General features: G+C 36.1%; 1 protein-coding gene across 6 annotated transcripts in view; it reads left to right on the top strand.

Moving 5' to 3' along the window:
• Nucleotides 1-27,213, top strand: part of LOC136829520 (serine-rich adhesin for platelets-like) — a 46,952-nt gene extending 19,739 nt beyond the window's left edge. For 5 of the 6 annotated variants that reach the window (XM_067088322.1, XM_067088321.1, XM_067088319.1 and 2 more), the window contains 11 exons: nucleotides 31-184; nucleotides 6,015-10,761; nucleotides 14,490-15,183; nucleotides 16,792-16,885; nucleotides 17,619-19,310; nucleotides 19,515-19,660; nucleotides 21,035-21,146; nucleotides 21,362-21,541; nucleotides 21,927-22,019; nucleotides 23,911-24,054; nucleotides 24,967-27,213. In XM_067088322.1, coding sequence (XP_066944423.1) covers nucleotides 31-184; nucleotides 6,015-10,761; nucleotides 14,490-15,183; nucleotides 16,792-16,885; nucleotides 17,619-19,310; nucleotides 19,515-19,660; nucleotides 21,035-21,146; nucleotides 21,362-21,541; nucleotides 21,927-22,019; nucleotides 23,911-24,054; nucleotides 24,967-25,047 — 8,137 coding nt within the window. In that variant the 3' untranslated portion in view covers nucleotides 25,048-27,213. The remainder of the gene's footprint in view (nucleotides 1-30; nucleotides 185-6,014; nucleotides 10,762-14,489; nucleotides 15,184-16,791; nucleotides 16,886-17,618; nucleotides 19,311-19,514; nucleotides 19,661-21,034; nucleotides 21,147-21,361; nucleotides 21,542-21,926; nucleotides 22,020-23,910; nucleotides 24,055-24,966) is intronic. The other variant, XM_067088323.1, reaches the window with a different exon arrangement.

Here is a 27,213-nt window from a genome sequence, read left to right on the forward strand (position 1 = left end):
GACATTGCAGCACATATGTAATTTTTGTAGGACAGCTGTCTCATCTGCACCATGTTCTCCGCAAAGTATGGACAATAAGCCAAAACCTAGTTTAGATATAAGCCTAGCTCCTGAACCACCGCCGCCCAAAGTAAGGTCTCCCTCAGCTCCGTCTTACGAAATCCATACAAGAAATTATCTGAAGGTAAGTATACTTGCGTTATTCATTGGTACTGTAGATTGACGTGTCTGTGTTTATTTGAAGATTTAGTTCTTGTGGCTTTGTTACAGTGATGACAAATTTTTTTTATTACTCAGCTAGAAGTATTTTTCTGTTAAATTTAGAAAGAATTCTTCCTGATATTGTATACAATATTTCTTTTAGAATCTCAGAGAAAGGTTAATTGTGAATTTTTGTGTAAATCACAATGGTGGCTGTTTTTTCAATGAGTTTAGTTAGGAGTTGTGCAGATGGCTCTAAATACTCTGGCATGCTTTTCATGTTTTACTATTTTTTCTTGTATAAAGGTCTGACTTTTATTTAAAAAAGAAAAATTGCTGATTTGTAGAATTTCACTTTTATGATGTTGCCAACGTTTAAAGAAAATCTGTTTTTACTAACCATAGAAAAGTTTATTTTTATCAAAAGCTTTGACAGAAGAAAATAGATGCAAGTATAATTGTTTTTGTTTGAAATTGAAAGTTTGTGCTTGAGTATATCTGAAAAATACTTTTATGTAGGTACAATTTAACCCATTAATTAAGATCTATTATTGACTTTGTCTCATAATGTTAAAATTCTGAGGAAAACATTCCAATGCTGCATAGGATCATGTGACTATACCAGCTTGATTATTTTTAGTTGCAGAAAGATGTAGATTTGTTAAACTTAAGTGATGCATTTTTGTATTTTTTCTACAAGAGCTCTTGAATGAGCTTGCATGGTAGTTTTGAGTGTGTGCATGGCAGTTGGAACTTACACACTGCTTGCAACTAATACTGTATTTTACTAAAATAAAATATTGATTGATTCATGTTTGCATTTTATTATTAACCTTTTTGTTAATTTACCAAGAAAATGATGGCCTTTTGTTCTTCAGAGTGTCAAGGGTCTGTTGTTTTTTTTCTGATGACATCAAGGATAACTGAATTTTTATAACTTATCACCTTAGTGTAATGTTGACATAGAAATGTGGCTGATAACACCTCGCTTCTTGTAGGCATGTGATTTTGCCGCTTGTCGTTTAGTCTTTGTTTCACTGGCTCTGTTTCTGTCAGGCATACAGCTGTGTTGCTTTGGACCATTGTTTTTTTGGTTTAGTTCGGTACACTGAATTGAGGAACAACAAAAGCTATCCTGTGTTGGAGGATGTAAGTGTGTTACAGTGTATTTCTGTTGATACTCCTTTAGTGATATATGTGCACTGTTCCATGGGCCTTTACATGTAATATACAGCAGTATAAAAATCAGGTAGTCATATGTCTCTGAGTTTGGTACAGTGACTTGCTCATGTTCAGGATGTCGTTATGCTAGGGTCCTATACTTCTCTATGAAACTAAATTGAATATATCAGTTGATCTTTTGACTGAATTTTGTAATGGGAGGTATATTGAACCTTTTGAATAATATGTGAGTGGCAAGGAAAAAGTTGAAATAAGTTTAGAGGAAGTCTTGGCATTGGAAAAAAAAGTATTGATACACAAAACTGAAAAAGAGATTACTGTATATAACTCTGCTGAGAAAAATAAGTAAGAAAAGACGACCCAGATCCATAAGAAACATCGTGTGGAGGAGAATTCAGGAAAAAACAGCTAAAAAATATGGAGGGGCCTGAAGAAGACCACCAAACAATTTAGAACCTGAATCACAGGGTACCAAAGAAACAGTTTTGGGGAGACTACCTTTTATACCAAGCCAAAAGTAATACCAACAATGAATTGATTGCCATTAGTGAAGATAAGGTAAAATAGAAAAAGCTGTTCCCCCATCTTTAGAAAATAAACCAGGATGAAAATGCTAGTTAAATCAGGAATTAAAAATTACCTAATACAGTACAGTAGTAGAAAAATTCTAATAAGTAGTAATAGGTGGTGCATTAAGTACATTGGAGCCTGTATCAAAATTGAGATTTACACCCTCCTTAATGCAATAAAATTGGCTTCATTAAAATAGTCCATTAGAATGAGAGTCACTTATCCGATGTTGACAAAGACAAATTTAAATTAAGTCGCCAATAATTAGCTATTTAATGAATTACAAAATTCAAGAATTGACTAACCAGTATGTCAAAGGTGGAATGTGAGAAGAACGTACAATATGTGCCATTAATTGGAATTGTAACTCTGAAGCAAACTGCTGAAATTAGTAAATTATCAGAATCTAACCAACCTCACAAACATAAAACATTTATATACATGAAAAGTTAACAGGTTCAAAAGCTACATGTGTCATGTTCAGTTACCTTTGTAGACCATGTACTAATAAAAATGTGCTTGCAACAGCAAGTAACAGTTCATTCAGTTGATAACCCCCATAGGGGTAGTGTCATCAGTCTACCTCATATAGTGCACTGAAGGCATTACTATACTTGAGGTACTTTGCAGCTTTCCTTCAACCTAGCTGCAACCTCTTTCATTCCTTTTACTGTACCTCCATTCATATCTTTCTTTACTTTCCACCCCATCTTAAAAATTGTTTCATAGTGCAACTACAAGGTTTTCCTCCTGTTACACCTTTCAAACACCTCTACTCTTAGTCTCATTTTCATCACTGAATGACATTGGTCCCAGTGCTGGGCCTTTAGCCTGAATTTCATAATCTGTTCAGTTTATAAGAGTTTAGCATCATCAGGTCACTAGGATGACTGTTCCAGTGGTAATTGAAGATACAGTACGTACACAAAAAAGTACTACTGTTGACCCCAGGTGTTTGCCAGGGATGTGCACCACTACCCGCCGTGAATAGCTCAAATCTGCAAATACTTATAACCCCTCTAAAAACGCTTATAGCTGCCTGTTTTGATAGTTCAAAGCACCAAAAAATCTAAATTGCTTATACCTGAATATTTTAATAGTTTTACCACAAAAAGTGCATATAGTAAAAAATGATATGAAAGTTCAGTAATTTGTGAATATTTCTTTATGAAAAATACTGCCAATAGGCAAATTTTCTGCAAATAATGTGAATATATGTTCCACAGAGAAATCCACGAATATGTGAAGCTGCGAATTGGCGGGGGTCCACTGTATATAAAATGCATTAAATGTCTGAATTTGTAAAGTCAGAACTATGAGATTGGCCCATGGAGTGATTACGTTTTTACACTATAATTTATGTAAGGAGCCATTTGTTTTAATCACATACAAGGCATATTCGCCTATTTTCAACAGCCCTTAATTAATCAAAAGCAATTTTAATGCTAACAGCCAAGTTAGGAATTGGTAATTACCACTCAGACTCAACTCTTAACATGATTTCAGGTAAAGTAATTGATTATAAAGTAATTGATTGTAAATGGTTTGTGCTGTCTTAACAACAGTGAAATATTTATGTGGTTTTGTAAAACACATGAAATTTTATTAGTTTCATGATTTGTATTTGCCCAGTATTGTAGACAGTCAGATTCCAATCTGAAGTCTCCACAGAATTCTGTGGGAGTTATATATACTGCCTGTAAGGTGAAGTGTGAATTTAAGGTTTTGGTGGGAATAAATGTGTCAAGAGAATTTAGTCACAATCTTTATTGTTATCGACTTGCCCAGGTATCAAATGTTTGCGGAATACTCTATCAAATAAGATTAAAATTTTGGTGTTAAATCAAGCCCTTTATGCAAAGCGAATAAGAGTCAAGAATATTGGTCAGTTGTCTGACTGAACTACCTAATAATGATGATATGCCTCCTACGGTATAAATGTCTGAAAGATTGGCTAATAAGCTTTATATAATGTCCATTTCAAGTGTTGTTAGTGAATCTGTCACTCTTCCCTTATTTATCCTTCAAAACCTGGCGTTCTTCGGTTGTCTGATACTTATCAGGTCTGTTGATTAATTAATTCAAAAGAAAGATGACCAGTATACTAATTGATATATTTTGTCTCTGTAAAGTAAATAACAATTTAACAGGCAACCAAATAGTACCCAGATGTAATGAAAATGACAATTTTACAGGCAACTAAGTACCCCTATCTTTTGCCAAGCCAGAAGAAAGCTCTAAAATAAAAGTGGCGGAAGGAGGGTGCGGCTTAACCATAACAGAACTGGTTCCATTCCCTCTGAGAGGATGACAGAGGTTATATGTTAGGAAAAACAGGAGCTGGAAAAAATCCATGGTTGGTAGTAGAGAAAAAGAAACCCTCTCTGAGTTCAAAAAGACTGACCAAGATACGAGCCAGGAAAAAAAGAGAGAGGGAGAGAAGTTGCCCAGCAGTGAAGAAAATACAGTTGAGAGAAGAGGTAACAGCTTAGTCATTGATAAACTAACTTGGTGTCAGTCCTGTTGTGGAGGAGTAATGTTAGTTTACAGGTCACATAGATATTAAACAAAGTGTAGATACTTTACTAAAAAAAAAAACTAAACCATGATTTATGAAGACCTGGTAGGTTATAGCCATCCTTTCAATGATTGTGTAGTATCACTTAAACCTATTGTGTTTAATATGTTGTACAATGAATCTGATCGTAAAAGATTAGATCCACATTTTGATTGTGGCATTCATTTCAAAACAAGCACTGTATTTGAAGTATGCTTCCAAGTTGGTCACACTTGTGCATAAAATGTAGGTCACTCTTAATTATGTTCTCTGTGACTGGCCCTGACCTGCCAGAAGCATAAAAGTGTGCAACATAGAGGTAAGTGACACCGTCTGTGTCTGGCGGGCTGAGAAGGTGAGCCTTATGTGGAAGTATTTGAAGCAGCTGATGCTACAGAAGTTTTCTGTAAGGGAGCTTCATTCTTAGTTCAGGATTTAAAGGATGAACAGCACAGTGATTGTTGTCCTTTTTGCTTGTAAGCCACTTAAGTATAAAATACTAGAGAGGAAAAGGTGAGCAATTTAGGGAAACGGAGAAGTTGTTCGACAGGGAAGTACCAAATCCAGAGAGAAAGGTTTTTGAGCAAATGGAACTGAGAATAAATAATGCTAATGGGAAGACATTGTACATAGTAATACATTCTCTGGTGAAATTGAATTTTAAAGAGTCATGAATTAGAAAGAGGTAGAGCTGAGCAACACAAGAGAGGATGAGGTTAGTTTAGTTTGATAACTTGTAAAGTGATTGTTGAGAACATGAGGGCAACTAAGGCATAAAAATGGAAAGGCACCAGGTGTTGATTGGTTTACAACCTGAGATACTGTAGTGCAGTGATGATAGTGAGCCAGGATTTTTAAAAGGCTTGCCTGGATTAGAGAAACATCTGAAAGAATTGTTGAGGGGAATAGTTATTCCATTTTTTAAAGGAAAAGATGATAGAGGTGACTATAAGAATTGTAGGGGGTGTAACATTACGTAGTATATCAGGGAAGTTGTATGGCTGGATTTTTAGTAAGACAGGTGAGAGGATGGTTAGGAGCAGAACAGTGTGGGTCCAGACTAAAAAGATTTGCAATTCCAGTGTTTTTTTACGAGTGTCTATATGGTTGGTAGAAAACAAAGCAGGTTTTTATAATTTAGGAATAAATGTAACAGATGACAGTAGGTTGGAAGAAGAGGCGAGTCACAGGATGTGTGAAAAAGACTGGGAAAAGACTTTGGATATCTATGGAAGCAATGGTGTGAATGTAACCATCTCTCCTTCATGGGAGTGAGGTGTGAAATTGAATGTGAAAAAAAAGTGATTCATAAAATATTACAACAAGAATTTATTTATGGGTAGTTGTTCAATTGTAACGCTTTTCCAGATAAAATTGTATATTGTATATTTCATAGTAAATGTTAATTGCGGCATAGTATATAGAGAAAAATCCTTTATGTAAAAAACATCAATAGCCCAATGCAAGAAGCCTTACTGTGTAACTTACTGGAATTTATTTGCAGCGATCTGGGCCCGAGATGGATCCGTCCGTATGTACTGCCCTTGGTGTGGATGGGGTACTGGACAAGAAACAGCCAAAGTTTACCCACCAGGCCAAGGATAAGGGCTCTAGCTTCTTTTCCACCACTGTCACTTCATCTGTTTCTTCCTCACCAGCCGCCACCACATCTACAACCATATATTCTTCTTCCGTATGCTCATCTACCACCTATACAAGTAAGGAGATGGTAGCCGGAAAATTAACTCATAAAGGGGCTCAGGACACTTCTCAGATTTCCAGGAGTGTAGAACCAGAAAGTGCTGTGAAAAGGGAGAACACTCAGGCATCCAGTGTTGGAAAGAGTGCAGCTTATTGTGAATATGAGGATTGGTCCGAAACTGGGGAGTACAGTAGTGAGACTATGATTAGAAAGTCGAGCTTATCGTCTAACTCAAGTGTGAAACAGTTGTCCTACAAAGCAGGCCAAAACAGACAGTCGAGTGTATCCACTCCGTCCAGCCCGAACCTTAGTGATTACCAAAGAAATTATGGAATAAAGTCTAGTGTAGGTATGCATAGTTCAATGCTGGACATTGAAAAGAAATCTGCTTCTTTAGGAGGAGGCAATGCGAGGAACAAACCAACTCTCCAGAGAGAGAAAAGTGGTGGATTTCTTAATATATTTCGTTGGTTTAGGAATAAAGACAGAAAAAAAAGGTCATCCTCCATTGATCGAGTGAGCACCAATAGTGGAGGAAGTGTGTGTAGTCTTACCAGTGCAACAAGTAGTTTTGCATATGTACCAATTATGAGAAGTAAAAGTGCAGATAATAAGATGTCTAAGAGAGGATTAGAATTTGGTATATCCAGCAAATTACTGACCCAAGAATTATCATCAGAGAAAATGAAAAAGAATTGTAAAGATGAAGAGCTAAGTAAGAGGCTTTCTACCATCAGTGCATCTTCTGATTCTTCTTCAAAGGGAGGATCTCGCAGCACTACAGTTAGTCGTAAGAAGAGGCCAGCACCGCAACCCCCAGGATCTCCAAAAAATAGTGAGTCTGGATCTCTGAAGTCTCACAAAAGTTGTGCAAGCCTCCCATCTAGGGATGGTAGGCCCATTGCTGTGACTGATGAGGCCTCAACAGGTATGAATATTCAAGGTCCAGATGGAAGGAAGCTTCAGAAATCAAAGAGTGAAGGTCTGATTTACACCAAAACAAAGCGAAGAGCTCCTTTACCTCCGGCCCATTTGGTTGCAGAAAGAATGAGAGCTCTAAATTCAAATGAGGGAAACCAGGAGGTCCAAGAAATAGCCAAAAAGCGCCAGGCCCCTGCAGTTCCCACCAAAAGGGGAAATCGCCCAATTAGCAACGTATCTAGTGTAAGTTCCCTTTCTCAATCTCCATCTTCAGCCTCCACTACCTTGAAGTCTCATAGCAGCAGTGTGGCTTCTAGTGAGACTACAATTAGTCCTTATTCAACTGAATCCTTTAGGCTAGAGAGTGGTTACCTTACCCAAGATTTAAAATCCTCTTCAAGTCCAAGCATTCCAGAAGCAACAAAAATGAATCTCTCTCCTCGTCCATGGTATAAAAGAAAAAAGAAGCAGAATAAGGAAAATACCAAAGACTTGAAAGATGTCGTAAAAAAGGAAAGAATCTACGAGAGCTGGATGCCTGACATCCAGTTCTCCCGTAGCAAGATAAGCTTAAGTGGAAGTTTTAAACTTGGGAAAACCTCAGATGAAGATACACTGAGAAAAACGAAAGAAGACGAGAAGAAAGAAAAAAGGAAGTCTCAGGTTTCTCTTCTAGCAAATATTAGTGAGTTGGATCGAGCTGCTTCTGAACAAATGCAAAGAGAGTTGGAAGAGAAAAGAGCAAAGAAAGAATTGTATGACAGCAAATTCTATAAGAGTAGTGAACCTCACATTCTAACTCAAACAGATTTCTTACCAGGAACAGGCGAGCTCTCAGACATAAGTACTCTTAGTTCAGTTGGTACTAGTACAACTTTGAAATCTTCTTCCAAAGTGGAAAGTGATGAGGAGCTATCAAATAAAGATAATGGGATATATGACAATTTTAGAAGTGGTGAAGAAGAAAACATCACCATACAAAGTTATACAGAGCAAGCAACTCTGAAGATAGAGGAAAGAAGTAAATCTTTAAACAGTGAAAATACTTCTGCACATGGCACTCCATCTACTGGGTCCGTCTCACAAACTCAAGCTGTAAGAAGTGACTCAAGTGACACAGATTCATCTCCTACCCCACCTGTGCGTCCAGCCAGGGAGTCTCCACTACAGAGGGCTTCTTTTGATGCAGAATTATTTTACAAACTTGCCAAAGATACCCAAAATGTCTCGGGTGGTAAGTTAAGGACATCACCTGTTGGAACCAAAGACCAAAAAAGACAACAGAGTGATGATGATAATGACCAACCTCAGGAATCTCTGTTGAGTCAATTTCGAAGGCAGAGCAAAAACTTCGGTCTTCGGATGAACAACTTTTTCTCTCCCGATGTTTCTACCATACTAGAAGCATCCGAATCCATGACGTCATCTGCTACAACTCCTGCAGATGACATTTATGATGATCTCCCTGTACCTTCTTCAGTTGGTGAGTGTGGCAGAAGGGACTCTGTACAAGATGAGTTACATAGTGAGATGAACTATGATCTCCGTCTTAACACATCTGAAGCAAGACAAATTATGAAGGAATTAGCAGATGTAAGACAAGAAATTGCTTGGATAAATCAGCAGGAAGAAGAAGAAGCAGCCAAGAAGAAGGAAAAGAAGAAGGGTGACAAGATAAGGGAAGAAGTCCTGTTACTCCGGGAAAGAGATAATTTTGCTCAGTGGCAAAATGTCATGAAAACTACAACAACAGACCAACCTGAAGACAACTCACCTCTTCCAGTTGATGCAGAGTACAATGAGCGCAAGTTGAAGTGGGTTTGTGAAGTGTGCACTTTAATAAATCTACCTTGGAGGCTGCAGTGTGAGGCTTGTATGGTGCGGAGACCACTGAATCCAAGAAGAATTGAGGAGGACAACAAATCTGGAACAATGGAGCACACAAGTTCGCAGCCGAGCGTCTCTGATGAAAGTCCTGTGACTGTAATTCATGAAGAGGAGGCTCCAGATGATAACAGGGAAATTGAAGCAGATGTTGTTGTACCAGCAGAAGCTGAATCCCAGGGGGCTGAATCAAGGCCTACAGATAATAAGAAGAAGCGAGATATTAACTGGGAAAAGGAGCTTAGAAAATATTTCATGACATTTGATGAGCATGTGAGAGGAGGAGGTGAAACAGAAGAAAGTTCACAGACAAAATCATCAGGCAGTAAAGGTGGTACTGAAGGTGACACTCCATATGGAAAGATTACAAAAAGCTCAAAGATAGCAAAGCCTTCGCTTGCAAATGATGTCAGTGCTACAGGTGCAAAACCAAAGACCAATAAAGCTTTCATTAATGGTGAAGTGCAAAAGACTACTGTGCCAGGAGACTTTGCAAATCACAAAGATTTTGAAACAGAACCTAATTTAGAGGTGCTGAGGAAAGCCAGAACAGCAAGATTTATGAATGGTGTCAACAGCTCTGAGAGTATAAACCTGGAGGGCACTGACAATGAAATAGCAGCTGATGAAAAAAAGTCTATGAAAAAGAAAAAAGGTGTTTCAAAGAACAAAAAAAGCAAGTCTTTAGACAAGGAATTTTACAATGGACCTGAAGATGAAACTGCAAACCAGTCAGGTACAATTAACAATTCAGAACAGCTGAATGGTACTTCAGGAAATGACTTTGGCATTGGTATAGCCAATGGAACGGAAAGTTCAGAAGACAGAACATTTTACACCAAGAATTACCGTAAACCGCTGGTAATGAAGCCGAGTGGTGTAGTTCATAACGTCATCAGCATCTTCAATCAACTAGAACAGTTACAGCAAGTCCAAGAAAAACCTAAAGTGACAAGGAGACGCTCATTCAGTAACGTGATAGGAAGAACTAGAGCGTTTGAGCAGATGAATTCAGCTAACAATAGCCCTGAATTACCAAGGAGTCAGAAAAGTTTCAAGGAGAGTCCGAGTTTTCCTAGAAAGAATGATTTGATGAGAGACAAGGACATTGTTGCAGCTATTGCAAAGTTTGATGAGATGGCTGCTATGGCTGAGGTGGAGAGAATTGAGAAGCAGAGAGTAAAGAATGAGATGTCCAGAAGGAAACCAAAGTTCTCCTACTTATTCTCTAATAAGACAGATGTCAAATCAAATGGAAACACCTTAACAGACATTTCCAGAACTAGTAAGCAGGCTTTGTCAGGTATGCAATCCTTGCATGTTCAGCAGAATGGCAGCCATTCCAGTACATCCTCAGATGCCATTGTGAGAAACGGAGTGTTACACACTGAAAATAGGAATCAGTCGATGTCAATAGGATCTGGTACTTTTGAACTTATTCAGGCCAAAGACTTTGAAAGTATTGAGGCTCAGCACAGTGAATGCTCGTCTCCTGCAGATACAAAGAGTACGACAGTAGTCCCTGCTTCACTTCCCACGAATGCTCAACCCTCTGTGGTTGTACCCCAGATTGTCGTAGAGACAGCCCAGGACCAAACTGCTCCTCTCCCTGTAAATAATGATAACCTATCTTCCACAGCTAGCACAGGAATTGAAAAGAAAGAACAAAGCCAAGATGAAAAACAGGAAGTTGAAAGATTAAGTCAGCAGCTCACTGTTGCTGATGGCATTGCTAATTTCAAAGGTAAGTTTGTAAGTTTTGACTGGTAGGCATGTATTGATCTTTTTTTTTATTAGATTAGCTTTATACAGTATTCAAACTATATGTGAAACGTACATTTTGTACCTTGTGTTTACATCACAGTACTGTAAACTAGTCTTTTAAGTAGTCATCACCTAAATTCATCACTGATGAAAAAAGACTGAATGAATTGCATTACAGTACAGTTTTCAATTTTTTTGGACTTGAAATTTTCATGCATGTTAAATTCAGGTGATTTGTCATTTTTGAAAAACCTGTATGATTTCTCCTTGTCAAATTGCTTTTGTTCTATTCTTGTCCAGTAGAGCTGTATATTTAAACTTCTTACTGCATCTTTCTGTAATGTTGTGATTATGTAAATTGCTTCACCTGCTTTACCTGCCAGATATTTTTTATAACTAAGTTAATGGTATATTGTCATTATTTAAGGATATGTTAGCTTTCTTTCTTGCTTTCTTTAAATCTTCAGCTGAAATCCGTATGGATAAAGTCAACAGACTGTAAACCCAAGATGGCTCCAAAGAGAAATCAGCCTGCAGAGAGAAAGTTAAAGGAAAATGTGATAAATTAATAAATATGAAGGAACAGAAAACAAGACTGTTACACCTGATTTCAAGAGACGTCAGTGGAAAGCAGGAATGAATTTGCTCCTCTCTTAAACAGATGGAGGTCACAAGATTCCACAACTGCACTAGGCAAACTAATCCACATTTTAGTTGTAGCCAAAAGAAAACTCCTAGTAAAATGAGTAGTATGAAACCTGATAACTAGAAAATGACATACTGTTTGCAGCAGCAGTTGGCCTAGACATTCCAGGAACCAGTTTGCCTTCTGGGGTGGTCACTTGCAATATAACATACATGACATTCTGTTGATGGTACTATAAATGGCATTCACATCATCCTTTCAGTCACAGCTGCATTGCTCTGTGCCTGTAACTTCTCACCCACTTCTTTTGGTTTCATCCCATCCAGCTGTCCAATTTCTTTAACTTTAGCCTTTCCCATATTTTCACCTCTTTCAAGAAGATATCCTTCATGCCAGCCCTAAGGGAGTCTAGAAATGTGACTCAGTGGCCTTATTAAACTAGTTTCTAAAAATGAATGATTATCCAGGAACTAGCTTTGATGTTACTGTGACACGATAGTAGTGGCTAAATGCATATGCATCATGTCAAAGTGTATCTTTTATTTTTCTAGAAATGATACACAGTTGGTGTTTTTCATCATTGGTTTGTTCACCTTGACTGGCCTTTGTGGAAGGAGCACTTTTTTTTTTGGAAATGCCTCCACTTCATAGCATTTCTGTCTCATAACTTTTTGACCTTGAAGAAATACCCAAACTACACTTTGGCATATTCAGAAAAGGGAAAAATACCTTGATTTTCTTATTAAAACCAGGAAAAGTTTGGAAATTGGCAGATGGGAATGGCACAAAATATAAAAATGTTTAATTGTGACAAGAAAGCAAATTTCCTGCGCAAGATAAGCATCTGAAACAGTACAGCAAATGGCACAAGAAAAAATCATGTCACTGGAGCCTGTATGTGGCATATGTCACTTGTGTATTGCAAGACAATTCTTTTTTTGATACTATCATAATTTTTAGGCTTCTATAAATCAGTGAAGTTTTTTTTATTTTGGGTTTACTGTACTTAATGGTATAGAAAGGAGAGAGCTGCCATTGGTAAAGTGCTTCTTGTTTGTCGCTGTGTTCATGTACTGTGTTTATGAAGGTTGATGATTATGATTGGCCTTTTAGTTAGAGGGGAACTTTTCATGGAAGTCACTTATCTATAGGCTATACAGTCGACCCCCGCCTATTCGCATTTCCCGATTCACAGACTCGCTGATTTGTGGATTTCTCTATGGAACATATATATATACATTATTTGGGGGAAAATTCACCTGTTTGCAGTATTTTTCACTGAGAAATACTCATTAATTATAGTATTTTCATATAATTTTCATGACTAAATGCACTTTTTGTGATAAAACTAATAAAACATTTGGGTATAAGCATTTTAGAGGTTTTTTGTGTTTGAACTATCAAAATAGGTAGTCTAAGAACTTTTAGAGGGGTTTTAAGTATTAGGGGATATTAGCTATTTGCGGGGGACGTTGTGGTACACAACCCCCGCGAATACCGGGGTTCAGATGTACTGTAGTTTGTCAGAGATACCTTATGCAATTATCATATTCCATAAAGCTCTTATGTCTACTTCAGGAAGGTATTTAGCTTTTATTGTTATCAAATGTAGATTTGAAATTTTCTGTTTGAATACATTATTGTACAAACTGTCTCGAGCACATTTCATGTTTATCATTACTCAAAGAATACCCTATATATAGATATGTTATTAAGCACATAACATATGTAAGTTTGAATGTAGATAGCCTCTATTTCCAATATTATACAAGTCATATATAGGCATTATGATCACTATTTTCATACAGAGAGCAAATGCTTATAGTACTCCATGATTTTTTTACTGTTAGAGTACGTGGAGAATCAGAGCTCTGAGTCAAAAGCAGAAAGTCTTTGTGGGAGATGTTATAAAGGTAATGAACTGCTTAATATGAAAAGTTCTTTACAGTAAGTATAATATTTGCTGCTTGTGTTATATGAGATGTAATCCTTGCATTTATTATGGATTACAATCAGGCTCACAGGTACAGCACTGCATATTAGTTTTACGATGAATACCAGTCAGAAGAGGACAAGAATCGACACCGTGTACAAGGTCCTTTGCAGCAGCCCTTTGGTCTTGAGTTGCAATGCTTTTGCCTTATTACATTGAATCTGTTCCCTTTGATTTCTTCCCACTTAACTGTCAAAATTATTTTAATTTAGCCTCACTCTAGTTTTCAGTTCTTATTTAAGAACAAATCTTCTAGGGGTGCATTGCCAGTCTGGATAAATGACTGTGGTCCCATCAAACTTTTAGGTATGGGGACCTCTAGAGTTTAGTCACCTAACACTCCCTGCTAAGATCCAAACATAATATTATGTCATTAAATAAATGTGTGTGGTTTGAGAAAAATATCCTTAGACTCGACCAAATGGTGAATCTTGAAGTACAAGCAGTCCCTGACTTATGGCAGGAGTTCCGTTCCGGTAAGTCGATTTCTGCCATAAGTCGGTACTTATTAAATAAAAATGATTATGGTGCCATAACTAGACACTTACAGTATTCCTGTTGTAAGTGCCGTAAGAATGGAATGCCATAAGTCGGTGCCACTGTAACATGGGGGCTCCCTGTACCATGTTAGAAAGAGCCTAAGGCAATGATTTGTATCTTTATACAAACTTAAAAGTCTTAAAAATTAGGTTGATCATTTATGCTTAACATACTGAAGAGACCTTTTGTATTTGCACCTTTGGTAATGATTATAATATAAGTGGTTATTTAAACAAATTACTTTATTTATACATTGTGTAAAAATGTACATAGTTCACTTCTTACTTGGGGTCAACCATAATATGATTGGTGGAAAAGTGCAATTATGTGTTTAGTTTACATTATTTATTAATGAAACTATTCATTTTTTGTGGTTTGTCACCTCTAGGAAGATAGAAATCAGTGAATGTACCTAATGGTGTGTTATGTGTAATGAAAGGGCCAAAACTACTTTCTTACCTTGTCTAACACCACACTTATTTTTTCTGAATTTGGGTATTATTGTTTTCATGACTACTTTTTCTTACAGCAACTTTGAAAGTTGAAGAACCAAACCTAGGACAGATGAACACGTTAAACATTAATCGCCTTCTCCGGAGATTGGAGGCAGCCATTTCTTGTGGGAAGCATGCCGAAGCGGCGAAACTTGCACATGAACTGGCTGAGTTACGTGTGTCCTGCTCTGTTACTCGCACTCCCAAAGACAAGACTAGTTCTGACACTGGGACCCAACCATCTGCCATTTCTTCATCACCTCCAGATGTTAAAAGTAGTTATTTAAATCCCCAAAACAATGAAGCAGAGGTCCCAAGATCTCACACCCCCCATAGTAATGTGTCTGAATGTTTCTATGATGCTTGTGAAATGTTGGAAAATGAGGAATATGATGAGCATTATAATGATATGTCTGTGACTGACACTGTTGATAATACCCAGACTGTAAGTTTGCTTTCACACAATGCTGTCGTATTAAAAGATCATATTCAAACGTCAACCTCAGCTCAGTCCGTTAGTGGTAAAGAAGACGGCATGCACAACGTGCAGGAAGATAACCCAACAGCAAATACCCAGCAAGCAGATTCCAAGGAGAGCTCTTGCTCTAGCGTAAGAGAAAACCGAGTCGATCCGGCAAGACGAGAGGTAAAGTCTGACACCATCAGTAAATTCCCTGATGGCCCAAGCGATGTCAAAAATGTTTTTGAAGATAAGGACTTAATATTCAAGTAAGTTATCTGCTTTTATTTAGATTTTCTTTAGTAAATGTGAATAAATTTACAAATAATGCAGTGTTTTAGTACAGTGTAGAAACCTCTTGCTTTGATTCTGCTTTAGTTTTCATAGTGTAGTCTATTAGTTTTGGGAGTCCCATGCTCATTACAGTATATCTTTAAGCAATGTTTCCACACAAGCCCACTAGTTTTGCAAAGCCAGTTCTTGCATTTGCTTGATTTCCATAACAAGAAGAACCATTCCCTGGTGCCAGTGTAACCAGTTACATCAGGTTTCTTGGTAGCTAACTGGATTACCTACGAGTCTGTTGACCTTTCCAGGTCTGTTTTCCGTATTTTTGGATTACACTATTACGAATTTAATTTCATTATTTGATTCAATTTTCATTGGTATTTTTCCTTATGTAATAATGAAATGCAGCATTTTGAATTTAGGTGAAAATCAGTTTTCAGGCTTTGTTCTTTTGAGTGGTAGGTAAATGGCAAGGATTCCTAGGATTGTTGTACCTTAAGAAATATAATTATGTCAATCATCTAAACATTTTCTCATGTCAGTTTCAGTTTTGTTTGCATTTTTGCACACAATCATTTGTCATCTGTTGCAGAAATATGTGCTAGTGCTTTGTATTATCATGAACTTGTCCTCTGCTGCATAAGCATTTACCAGTGAGGTCTGATAATGTGGTGTTAATCCATGAATGTAAAAAAATTAACAAATCAAGTAACTGCTTACTTCAGAAAAAGTGTGACTGTAGCTGCTGATATAGTGGAAATTGTATGGAACATGATTATTATCAGTACTAGATAATAACCAATAATAGAACTGCTTGTATTTTTTTTTGCTTTGTAGACAGTTGATCATAAAGTACCCAGGTGTGATTTGGTGACAGGTCATGCCATCTTCAAGGATGGACACTACAGGAGAGGCAGCTGTGATGTTTGCTTAAGTATCAAAATGGGAGATTTTAATTTCTTTCTTTCCCGTGTTCTTGAGAAAGCACGAAGGCCATTTTCTACTACCTGTTGAAACAGTTGTTTGTAAAGAAGGCTAAGTAACTTGGATATTGTCTCTAATAAGAGACGTTCTCCCAATTTTTGCTCCTGTGGAGCCCTCAGTTCTTACAGATATCCTAAGACTTAGAAGCCTGCTTACAGTTAGTAGAAGGGAGGAAAATTAGCAGGTGTTATGTAATCATTCAGAAATTATGTTGTCAGTTCTGAAAGAAAATTCTAATGCTAATAATATCTAAAAAAATCAGCATCAATTAATTAACTCACCTGGTATTTATACCTCTTTTAAATGAATCTCTTGAAGACCTTTGGTATCACGGAAAGCTTAGGTACTTACGCCATTGACATTTAAGACGGCTGAGCAAGGGGATTACCATTAGCTAGATATTAATTGAAGAAGGCTTACTATCTCATTTCTTACTGAGGAGTATTTTTTGGCTAGCACCACGATATGATGTCGTTGGTGAAATGAGTGGTTTGCAGTTCTGGAGTTTAAAAATTGTTTAAAATATATTTACTGAGTACTGTTTTGTTGCATATATGCATTATATTAATTTGAAATACTTATCATGATTATTTTGTCTTTTCTAGTGTCAAGATGTATGTTGAGGACAAGAACAGCCATCAAGGGCCATTTGCCTTCTCTGTGATGGTGTCCATGACTGTTGGTGAATTACGAGATAAGGTAAGTTTTGATACTTGATATAAAGACACTACAGTTGGAAATAGACATCTCATCAACTAAATATGGTGCATTTATTTACTGTATCCTGTATGGTGTAGAACCAGGATAACTCTTGTAGTGATATCAAGACCTCGAGGAAGGGTGAAAAAGTATACGTAAATATGACTGTATTTGTTACAAAGTTGATAACAAGGAAGCGAGAAAAATGCACTGAATAAGAAGGAAATCAGTGAACTATGGGGTAGGGTGAGAGTTATGGAGGTAGAGGGAGTAGATGCTGTGTTCATGAAGTTCCATGATGGAATAGAAATTTGAAACCTTGTAGTAGGATGCATCATAATTAAAAGTTTTGGGTAAAGGACTTAGTAAAGGACCTAGTCTACTGTATAACCACTTTTATTATTATTATATTATACAGAACATGAACCCTATTCATATGGAACAAGCCCACAGGGCCCATTGACTTGAAATTTAAGCCTCCAGAGAATGTGGTGTTCATTTGAAATAAATAACGGAAGTAATAGGAAATACAGATAGAAGAAATCAGTTTTAAGAAAAGTAAAAGTAAATTAACAATTAATTAGACAATTAAAATACAAGGAGAATTGTTTTAGGGTAGTAATGCGTTGCATCTTTGCTTGAACTTTTGAAGTTACTTAATGGAACTTAATGGAACTTTTGAAGTTCTAAAAAAAGTACAGTTTTAAACTAACAATTTTTTTCCCCCCTACAGGTTTATCAGGATTTTGGTTTTCCTCCTCAGTTTCAACGGTGGATCCTAGGTCGCCGACTGGCAGACGATGATAGTCTCACCTTAGGTCACCACAAAGTAACTACGGAAGGATGCCCAATTTTCCTCTATCTAGTAGCACCAGCACCCGAACCTCAGTCCCGTAGCAAGATTTCCCTTAATGAGGAGAACTATGCCAAATACTCTCTTAATCAGAGTAATTCAAGGTCTTCCATTGACAGTTCTGGTCCAAATTATGAACGTGTATATAGTGCTGAAGGTGTGAAACCGAAATTTTATAATCCAGATACTCAGAGGTATGAGCTTAGTGTAGATACTGATTACAGTGATTTAAATGATGATGAAGAGGATGAAGATGATGAAGATGGTAACAGCACTGATAATGAGGATGAACTGCAAGAAAGTAATGTAGAAATGTACCAGAATGTAGCTAATGCTTACAATGGACATGAGGTTCAACAGAGTGTAAATAATAGACAACTGCTTTCAGAGAATATACAAAATGAAGAAGAGCTTCCTACTGCCTTTTCAGATACAAGTGGGACTGATGTTGCCTCCATGAATTCCTACGTGAGAAATATGAGTAGCAAAGATGGCACACATTCTGAAACCCAAGAGGGGACATCAGGGAACCCAACATACACAAATGTAGACAGACTACCTCCCCATCAAATTGAACCAGTTTATCAAGCAAACGTTTACCAAGACCAGGTGAAGTCTTATGAGCCAAATCAAGAGACTCGGAATGATTCGCCAGGTAAAAAAACATATTACAAACAGGCTTTGACACCAGAACTCCTAAAGCAGAAGAGAGTAATTATGGAGTTGCAGCATCAGCAACATTATGTACAGGTACCACTTGTGAAGCAAATTGATCCTGAATCTCATTCCATGCAGTCAGTGTCACATCAAGAGCCACAAAACATTCCCCTTACGACATCCAATTTGCCGAAAGCTGAAGAGCCTTATTATAACTTACAGCAGCAAGTAACTCCCATAAATCCTCCAAACCCTGTTGAATCAGTTAAGCCTCCGCAACAAGTAGTTCGAAAAGACCCACAAAGTCAGTCTCAGGAAAAACCTGCCCAAGTACCCACTCCAAGCCGTTCTTCCTCCCTTAATTTCCAGCAGAAGATAGGGCAGATGAACCAAGCCCAGCATTCTGCAAATAACAGCCAAGCAAAGTCTTTAAATAACCAACAGACTTCTCAGTTGCTGCCATTGTCACCAAACCTGCCTAAAAATCCTTCTGGAAGTAATAATTCTACCTTGTATCCTGTACTTCCTAACCAACAGTCTTCACAGAATGTGCAGCCCCCAAAGACTGTCCCTCTGTACAGCCAAGTTCAAAAAAAATCTAGCCAAGCCAGTGACAAAGATGTCTTGCAGCAAACAAATTTGACTACAAAGAAAAAAATGGAGCAGGATTCACAATATGCATCAACATCTCAACAACACAATAAAGGAAGCAGTTCCTCTGGGCCACAAGCTGTAGACGGAGCTTCATTTAAGAAGGATCAGGCATCTGTCGTGACTCCTTCAACTCCAGTACATGGATGGGTTTGTCCAAGTTGCACTCTTGTCAACAAATGGGAACGGCCAGGCTGTGAAGTATGTGCCACTGAGAGACCTAGTGCAGCACACAGCGGAACAGCTAGCGGTAGTGCAAATAAGGTACAGTAGTAAGTGCATGCAAGGTAATAATAGTAATAAGTTTATGTAAGGTAATACAGTCCCCAAAGTTAGTTCCCCTTTGAGTATGACAGATTCATATCAGTACTAATCTCCATAAAAAATTCATGAAAATGTATTGCATTGATGAAATACGGTATAATGTTTTATTTTCTTCATGCTGGATTTTAAACTTTTTTTTTACAGCTGTCTGGCATAGGTGCCGCAATGTCTGTTCTCGAACTTCAAGGTTGCGTTCCTAATCAAGAGCCCTTCGAATGTCTCGTGTGTTTTTTGGATATTGGAATTGGTGAAGGAGCAGTCTTACGGGATTGTCTTCATACATTTTGCAGGTAAATGTTTGTCATTTGTACCTAAATACTTAATAGTGACACAGGGAATACTAAAATCTGTTGTACCTGCATTGCAGTACTTTCAGTTTGTTTATATTTGATATAGAATGACAGTGTCTTCATACCTGAATGAATTTGAGAAATTTTGTTATAGTAGAATAAAACTTGAGGGTCCTGTTGAAGCAATTGTTATCTAACAATTTATTTAGTGTGGGGGAATTATTTTTAAAACAACCATTTTGTTATATTAGTATAAATATGCCATCTATGTAGTAATTTTTCTTTAAAATCTGTAATCTGTTGAAAAGATGTAATTTTGATTGGGTTCATGTTGGATTTCCAGATGATGGCATAGCACATATTTTTTTCCTCTTGCTACTCTGAAAGTTAAACTTTTGTGAGCTGGCATTGTCAGTTGACAACTGTTTATAGCTTTGGGGTGATTTCCGGTTATTGTCCTCTGACTATCAACATTTCGCTCCATACAGTTTGAAAAAATTGTGTGACTTATGCAGTAAATCTAGTAGCTCAGTAGAGGATAGAGGGAGATCAGTTTGAGATGTCATGGGGGATTGTACTGCAGCTCCCCATCACAGGACGTCTCATAAATATTTTACAATAAATATACTGTACTCAGAATTTGTTACTGATTTTAATTATTACCTGTTATGATATTGTGTGAGCTGTAATTATAATTTTACAGAATAAAATTTTAAAAATTATTAGAAGAAACATTTATAACTTGGTAAAATTAGCATATTTTTAAGACTACCTTTTGGAAAATATTCACTTTCAACTTCCTGTGGAAGGTACAGAAAATTTTTTAGAATTTTTTTTTCTTATTTACCGTGTACATATGCATATCTTCCCCTTACCATTGATGTGTTTTTTTAAATTGGCCAACCTTGAATTTAGCCCGGTCTAGGGGTGTGCTTAATATATATTTAGCCCATCCTGTAAGGGTTAATATAGCTTATCATTTTGCATACAATCAAATCTGTCATTGATTGGGTGATGTTCCTTTGAGACCAGTTGTGAAAGAAAGTACTATATTGTATGTCATCACTGGGAATTGTTAGCTCCAGTGACCAAGACAGAAAGAAGGAATGTTGGAGTTTTCTGTTACTGGGAATAGATGCATCAATTTATGAGTGAAACTACACAGTTGGAAAGATGGTGAGTGAGTGAGTGAGGTCAATAAAGGGGCCATGTCTTATTGTTATGGAAAAGAAAAACTATTATTTTGATAGATTTTTAGCCAGCTATCTTTACCAGTACTGATGTATTAGGCTCAGGCAAGACAAAGGTTTATATCTGTGAAACCTTAAAGACAGTAATGTAAACACTACAGTCATTTATCTTTTCTTTTAACAGGGATTGCCTAGCTAATGCCATCAGGTTTTCTGACACTGCCGAAGTGAAATGCCCATATCGGGACAACCAGTACTCGTGTGATTTTTCTCTGCAGGACAGAGAGATCAAAGCTGTAAGTTTTAGGTGGAACCGAGAGGTAGTGAAAGATAAGGGCCATATTGTCCATTTTTCAGTATTACACTTGTATACAGCAATTCCAATGTTGTTTGTAATATGCTTTCTTTTTAACACTCATGAATAATGACCTTTGTATCTATGGAATATATTGTACTACTTAGAAAGTTTAACAAACATGAATGATGACTTTACAAATTGTTTTTCTAATAGCTTTTGACCCCACAAGAATATGAGAAACACTTGAACAAGTCCGTCAAGCAGGCAGAAGGCTCAATGCATAATGTTTTCCATTGCAAGACCCCAGACTGTTTAGGGTTTTGTCAATTCGAAGATAATGTCAACGTGTTCCAGTGTGATGTCTGTAAACGTACTAACTGCCTCACTTGTCAGGTAAAGTTTCTATTTTAGATACAATATTGAAAAGCCATTTAAACAAATTCATATATGCTTATTATTTAGTATGAATTTTCTTTATATGCAACAAGTTGTTTATTAAATCATTTCTTATGAAAGGTTACAAAGGATTGGACAGACTTAAGACTGCTAATTTGTGATTTTTTTCATGTTCATGATAAAGATACTTGATGTTGCGAGATAAAATAATTTTGACAAACTATTGTAATGTTTTAGCACTCTTGAATTTTGCTAAAGTGAGTCTTTTTAAATGAAGAACAGGAGGAAATATTGAAAACTCAGCTGCTTATTAGCTGCAGTATGGAAATGCTGGTTTGATTACCCTCAGTATGCTAAAGCTTTCTGAAATATATTCCATCAGGCACAGCATGAAGGGAAGACCTGTCAGGCGTATCAAGATGAACTGGCTGGGAAGGTCGATGAGGCTGCCATGAAAACAAAGAAGTTTTTCGATGTGAGTAGATTTCTTTATGAAGACTCCTTGAATTTAGTAATACAGTATTAGATTCCTCACTCTGTAAACTTCAGCTTAAAATGATATCTAGTTTATCATATTTTTGCTTGTAGCTTTTGTCCTTGCCTTGTTTTTATTCTTTTGCTTTTGATATCCTTCACATTTTTACTATCCTTTTCTTAAAATTTGTTGCTTATAGTGTTAGTGTTTTCTTATACAAGGCAATAATTTTAGAATAGCAATGTATGCAGTAGAGTCTGAAGACCAGACATGTACCATAATTGAGCAAATAAGTTAGTTCTTGTCTAAGCAATGTTATCATTGTTAAAAGACATACTCTTTGTCATTAATGAGAAATTCTTGTTTGTGTGGTCTTGAGTGGAAAGAATAGCTTAAATTTTGTGTATCATTCTTGATTTTATTTTTATGTTATATTGGTACTGTATCAGTATTTGCAGTTACATATGTGATCAAATATTTTTATGGATAAATTCAAGTCATCAGTATTTGCAATATGTGAGTGTTTGTATAGTAGTACAAGGGTTCAGTTATTTCTGATGCTGATGTTCATTGTTCATGTGTATATTAAATGTATTTCTGTTTAATTACAAGTAGTGTTCTGAGTACACATGAAGGACACATTGTGTTTACATTCTTGCTGTAACTGTAGCTTCTATAATTAAAACTGTCTTAATCCAAGAAATGTCATGTATTCTTTGCGTTTGACCAAAGAAATGTCACTTTTTTTCATTTAATCCAAGAAATGTCACTTTTTTTCATTTAATCCAAGAAATGTCATATTTTCTTTGCATTTATCTAAGAAGTGTCATGTTTTCTTTACATTTAATTCAAGAAATGCCAGGCTCTTTTTTTGTATTTACTCCAAGAAATGTCACATTATCTTTGCATTTAATCCAGGAACTGTCACATTTTCTTTGTATTTAATCCAAGAAATGTAATTTTTCATGCATTTAATCCAAGAAATGTCATGGTTTCTTTGCATTTAATCCAAGAAATGTCATGGTTTCTTTGCATTTAATCCAAGAAATGTCACATTTTCTTTGCATGTAATCCAAGAAATGTCACATTTTCTTTGCATGTAATCCAAGAAATGTCACATTTCCTTTGTGTTTAATTCAAGAAATGTCATGGTTTCTTTGCATTTAATCCAAGAAATATCAGATTTTCTTTGCATTTAATCCAAGAAATGTCACATTTCCTTTGTGTTTAATTCAAGAAATGTCATGGTTTCTTTGCATTTAATCCAAGAAATATCAGACTTTCTTTGCATTTAATCCAAGAAATGTCACATTTCCCGTGTTTATTCTAAGAAATGCCATGGTTTCTTTGCATTTAATCCATGAAATGTCATGGTTTCTTTGCATTTAATCCATGAAATGTCATGGTTTCTTTGCATTTAATCCAAGAAATGCCCTGTTTTTTTTGCATTTAATCCCAGAAATATCACATTTACTTTGCATTTAATCCAAGAAATGACATGTTTTCTTTGTGTTTAATCAAAGAAATGTCATGTTTCTTTGCATTTAATCCAAGAAATGGCATGTTTTCTGTGCTTTTAATCCAAGAAATGTCACATTTTCTTTGCATTTAATCCAAAAATGCCATGTTTTCTTTGAATTTAATGCTAGAAATGTCACATTTTCTTTGCATTTAATCCAAAAATGTCATGTTTTCTCTGAATTTAATGCTAGAAATGTCACATTTTCTTTGCATTTAATCCAAGAAATGTCACTTTTCTTTGCATTTAATGCTGGAAATGTCACATTTTCTTTGCATTTAATCCAAGAAATGTCACTTTTCTTTGCATTTAATGCTGGAAATGTCACATTTTCTTAGCATTTAATCCAAGAAATGTCACTTTTCTTTGCAGGACATGATTCGAAGGGGAGATGGTTTACCGTGTCCCAAATGCTCGGTGATGCTCGTTAGGAAGTGGGGGTGTGACTGGATGCGTTGCCCTATGTGTCGCACGGAGATTTGTTGGGTTACGAGAGGGCCAAGATGGGGACCTGGGGTGAGTGTGATGAAAAACCCTTTCTAAATTTGGTTTAAACAATCTTTTGCATAGTTTTAAAGTGAATGAAGGTATAATACTCCAGATGGTTTATTTATGAATAAGAAAATTGTTAAAAAGTGGTAACATTTAGTAATTGCATATTTCAGATATATCTATGGATCAGAGAGCCAGGGTGAAATTGCAGATATAATTTAATTTTATGCTATTCCTTTTAGTAAGTAGTTTAACCAGACCATGAAGTCAGAATACTTAACTTTCCTTGTGCTGACCAGTAAGAAGCAATGAAACTATTGGGGAGTGGGGTAGAGCCAAATTGTTTAATAAGAAATGATTGTAAAAACTACATAGAATGTTTATTTGGGTACTGTGCAAGAACCGCAAAGTTTCTGTAATGAAATTTATGTACAGTACAAGGAAACATATAGAGAATTCAAAGTTAGAAGCTGAAATAAGTTGACAGACTGAAAGAAGAAAAAGGGGAACATGCAGAAAGACAAGGAGAATACGATAAATACAGGAAAAATAATGAGGCTATCCAGAACAGGCTTAAAGTAGAATCCATCCTTTAAAATGGAAATGATTGCATAGGAACTCAGTATAGGGATAACTGGAAGAACAGAATAGCATAGACATTTTTGAATTTTTTCTTTTCGTACATTTCTGAAGGAACATTTTTGTTATAGTGTTAAGTATAATTTAATGTCAAAGCCAAGAATTTGAATATTATGATGTGTAAATGTATAGAAACTTAAAAGGTTGTGCAGAATTTCATTTTATGTTTTAGGTTAGACCAGTTTACAAAAAGGCTCTAGTTTCCATATTCATGCAAAATGATATACAATAATTCTCATATGTATTTCAGTATTACACATTTTAATCATCTTCTTATTTATCTTTTGTCCCATGCAGGGTCCAGGAGACATCTCAGGAGGGTGTAAATGTGGTGTCCGAGGACAGAAATGCCATCCTAAATGTACTTACTGTCACTGACAAAAATTTTTACCAGACTTAGTCTGGAAGATTCAGTTAATTACCAATATAAAATTTAGGTAACTAATTGTTATGGATTCGCTGTGTAAAACTGAATTTTATGTGGGTTTTCTGAGCTGAGTTTACTTTGCTCTAGATAAAATGATTTTCAAGAAATCCTTGGCAGAAAATTGACTTGGAGATCAGTTTTGTATGTGTTAAAAATATGTTAATTCGTTGTACTCTATGTAATTGTCACAAATCTGTTTTCTAGACAAAATTGGCTGTATGAAAAGTGATCATCCAGTTAGTTTTCAAGGCAAAGTGCAATATTTGTTGCTTTCCCTTTTGTCTAGAGTAACATGCAGCTAGACTTAGTCTACAGCTGTTGGGTTGCAGAATCATAACTCTTTTAATTTTTCTTAATTGAATGGCCTTTGCCTGTGATGTAAGGTGATGCAAAATGTGGTGTAATTTACTTCTTCAGGAAATAAATTACAGAATAAAGTACCAAAAAATACAGGGTAAGAAGAGCTGCTGCACTTGATTTGAGCTGTAGGAAACCAATCCTTTGCATAATGCAAAGTTGGTAAAAAGTAAGCGAGACTCATTTGGGTAATGGGACACCTGAAGAGTCTTGATTTGAAATATGATATGTGATAATTGGAGTTTTGGCTAGACATTACTTTTACAGTCTAGTAGGTATGCTTCAGATGTTTAGCTCTTGTTTTTCGAGTGATGGGATGTGAAAAACTCAAGTTACAAAAATAACAAAAGGTTGATCAAGATGATGAACGTGTTTTGTGTGATAAGGAAAGAAAGATATTTATTTTGAAGTTCAGTATGAAGCTATAATAAGCAAGGTAGAAAAGAATTGGAGGTGATTATTATTATTATATATAAAATGATTGAAAGATAAAAATGTCTGCATTAAAAATTCAGAAGTAAGAAAGAGTTATAATTGACTTTGATATTTTATTGAGATTACCACTTGTGTTTTAGTTTTAAAGACACTTCTCATTATGTTCATCTAGTCTTGACATTTTCTAGTCATCAGTTGGTGACGGGTAATATGTGATAAGGTACATTACTAAATTTATTTGTTGTAAAAAAAATCGCCAGAGAATATAAATTGCAAGCAGTCTGTTATATGATAAGACAGCCAATACACTTAATTTTTTTATGTAAATACTGTACTGTATACTGCAAAAGACAGCAAGATATATTGTTATATGGTTCTGTATGTATTGTACTGCACGGTGTTTTGGAGAGAATGCCGTAATGCTTTCCGGGTCTTGGAAAGGAAATGTTGTTGGTGCTTTTAAAGCAGTGCGTCGGATAATAGGTTCATGAGGTGATATTTCACAGTCATTTGACCATTTTGTGTGCAGCTTCTTGGAAGTTCTCCCTCCGTATTGTAACATTGTACATAGCAGTGGTTTTGATAGGTACGTTAGGCTACGTCATTTTGTACGTTTTTACTTTTGCACTTGATTCCTCTTAAAAAAAAACCTCTTGTAAATTCTTCCTCTTAGATTGTAATGACTTTATTTGAGCTTAAAGTATGCACTGTACATATGAGAGTAAATTTATGTGTGTTGGAAACTAATCTTAATACCATGTTAGGCTGAATATTGACTGCAACGAATGCTGTACTAAATATTTATGGTGTTTCTGATTCGTGTGTTAAACTGACATAACCTGTGATAGTAGTAAATTGGTAGGTCACGTTGTATGAATTATTAGCATTACCTAGCAAATGTATAAAGTAACTTGTTACAGAATCTATTGTTGATGAGTGAAACTACAAGTGATAAGTGTCTTTTTTAAGGCATTCTCGTCTTATTAAGCTCGTCATGAATTTAAAACGTTTGACTGCTAATTTGGCAAGGGTTCCATAAAGCCGCTCTGTCAAGTATGATAGTAAGTGACTTGAATTCAACACTGTGGTGAACTTATTTGCACTTACTTGTAGTTGTAGTTGACCATGTGAATTCTTGTCCGTATCTAAAGCGATCTGAGGTTTTCTTTGTACTAACTAATAGTGCATTTGCTTTTGTTAATGAGCCATGTTTCATATGCAGTGCCAACACATCTTTTGTGCTCTGCACCAAAAGACTGTGGTAACTCAGTTATAATGGGTGATAAAACTGTGGTGCTAATAGACTTCCATTATTTATATTAAAA

Source organism: Macrobrachium rosenbergii, chromosome 44 (assembly GCF_040412425.1).
Source record: "Macrobrachium rosenbergii isolate ZJJX-2024 chromosome 44, ASM4041242v1, whole genome shotgun sequence".
Taxonomy (NCBI): Eukaryota; Metazoa; Arthropoda; class Malacostraca; order Decapoda; family Palaemonidae; genus Macrobrachium; species Macrobrachium rosenbergii.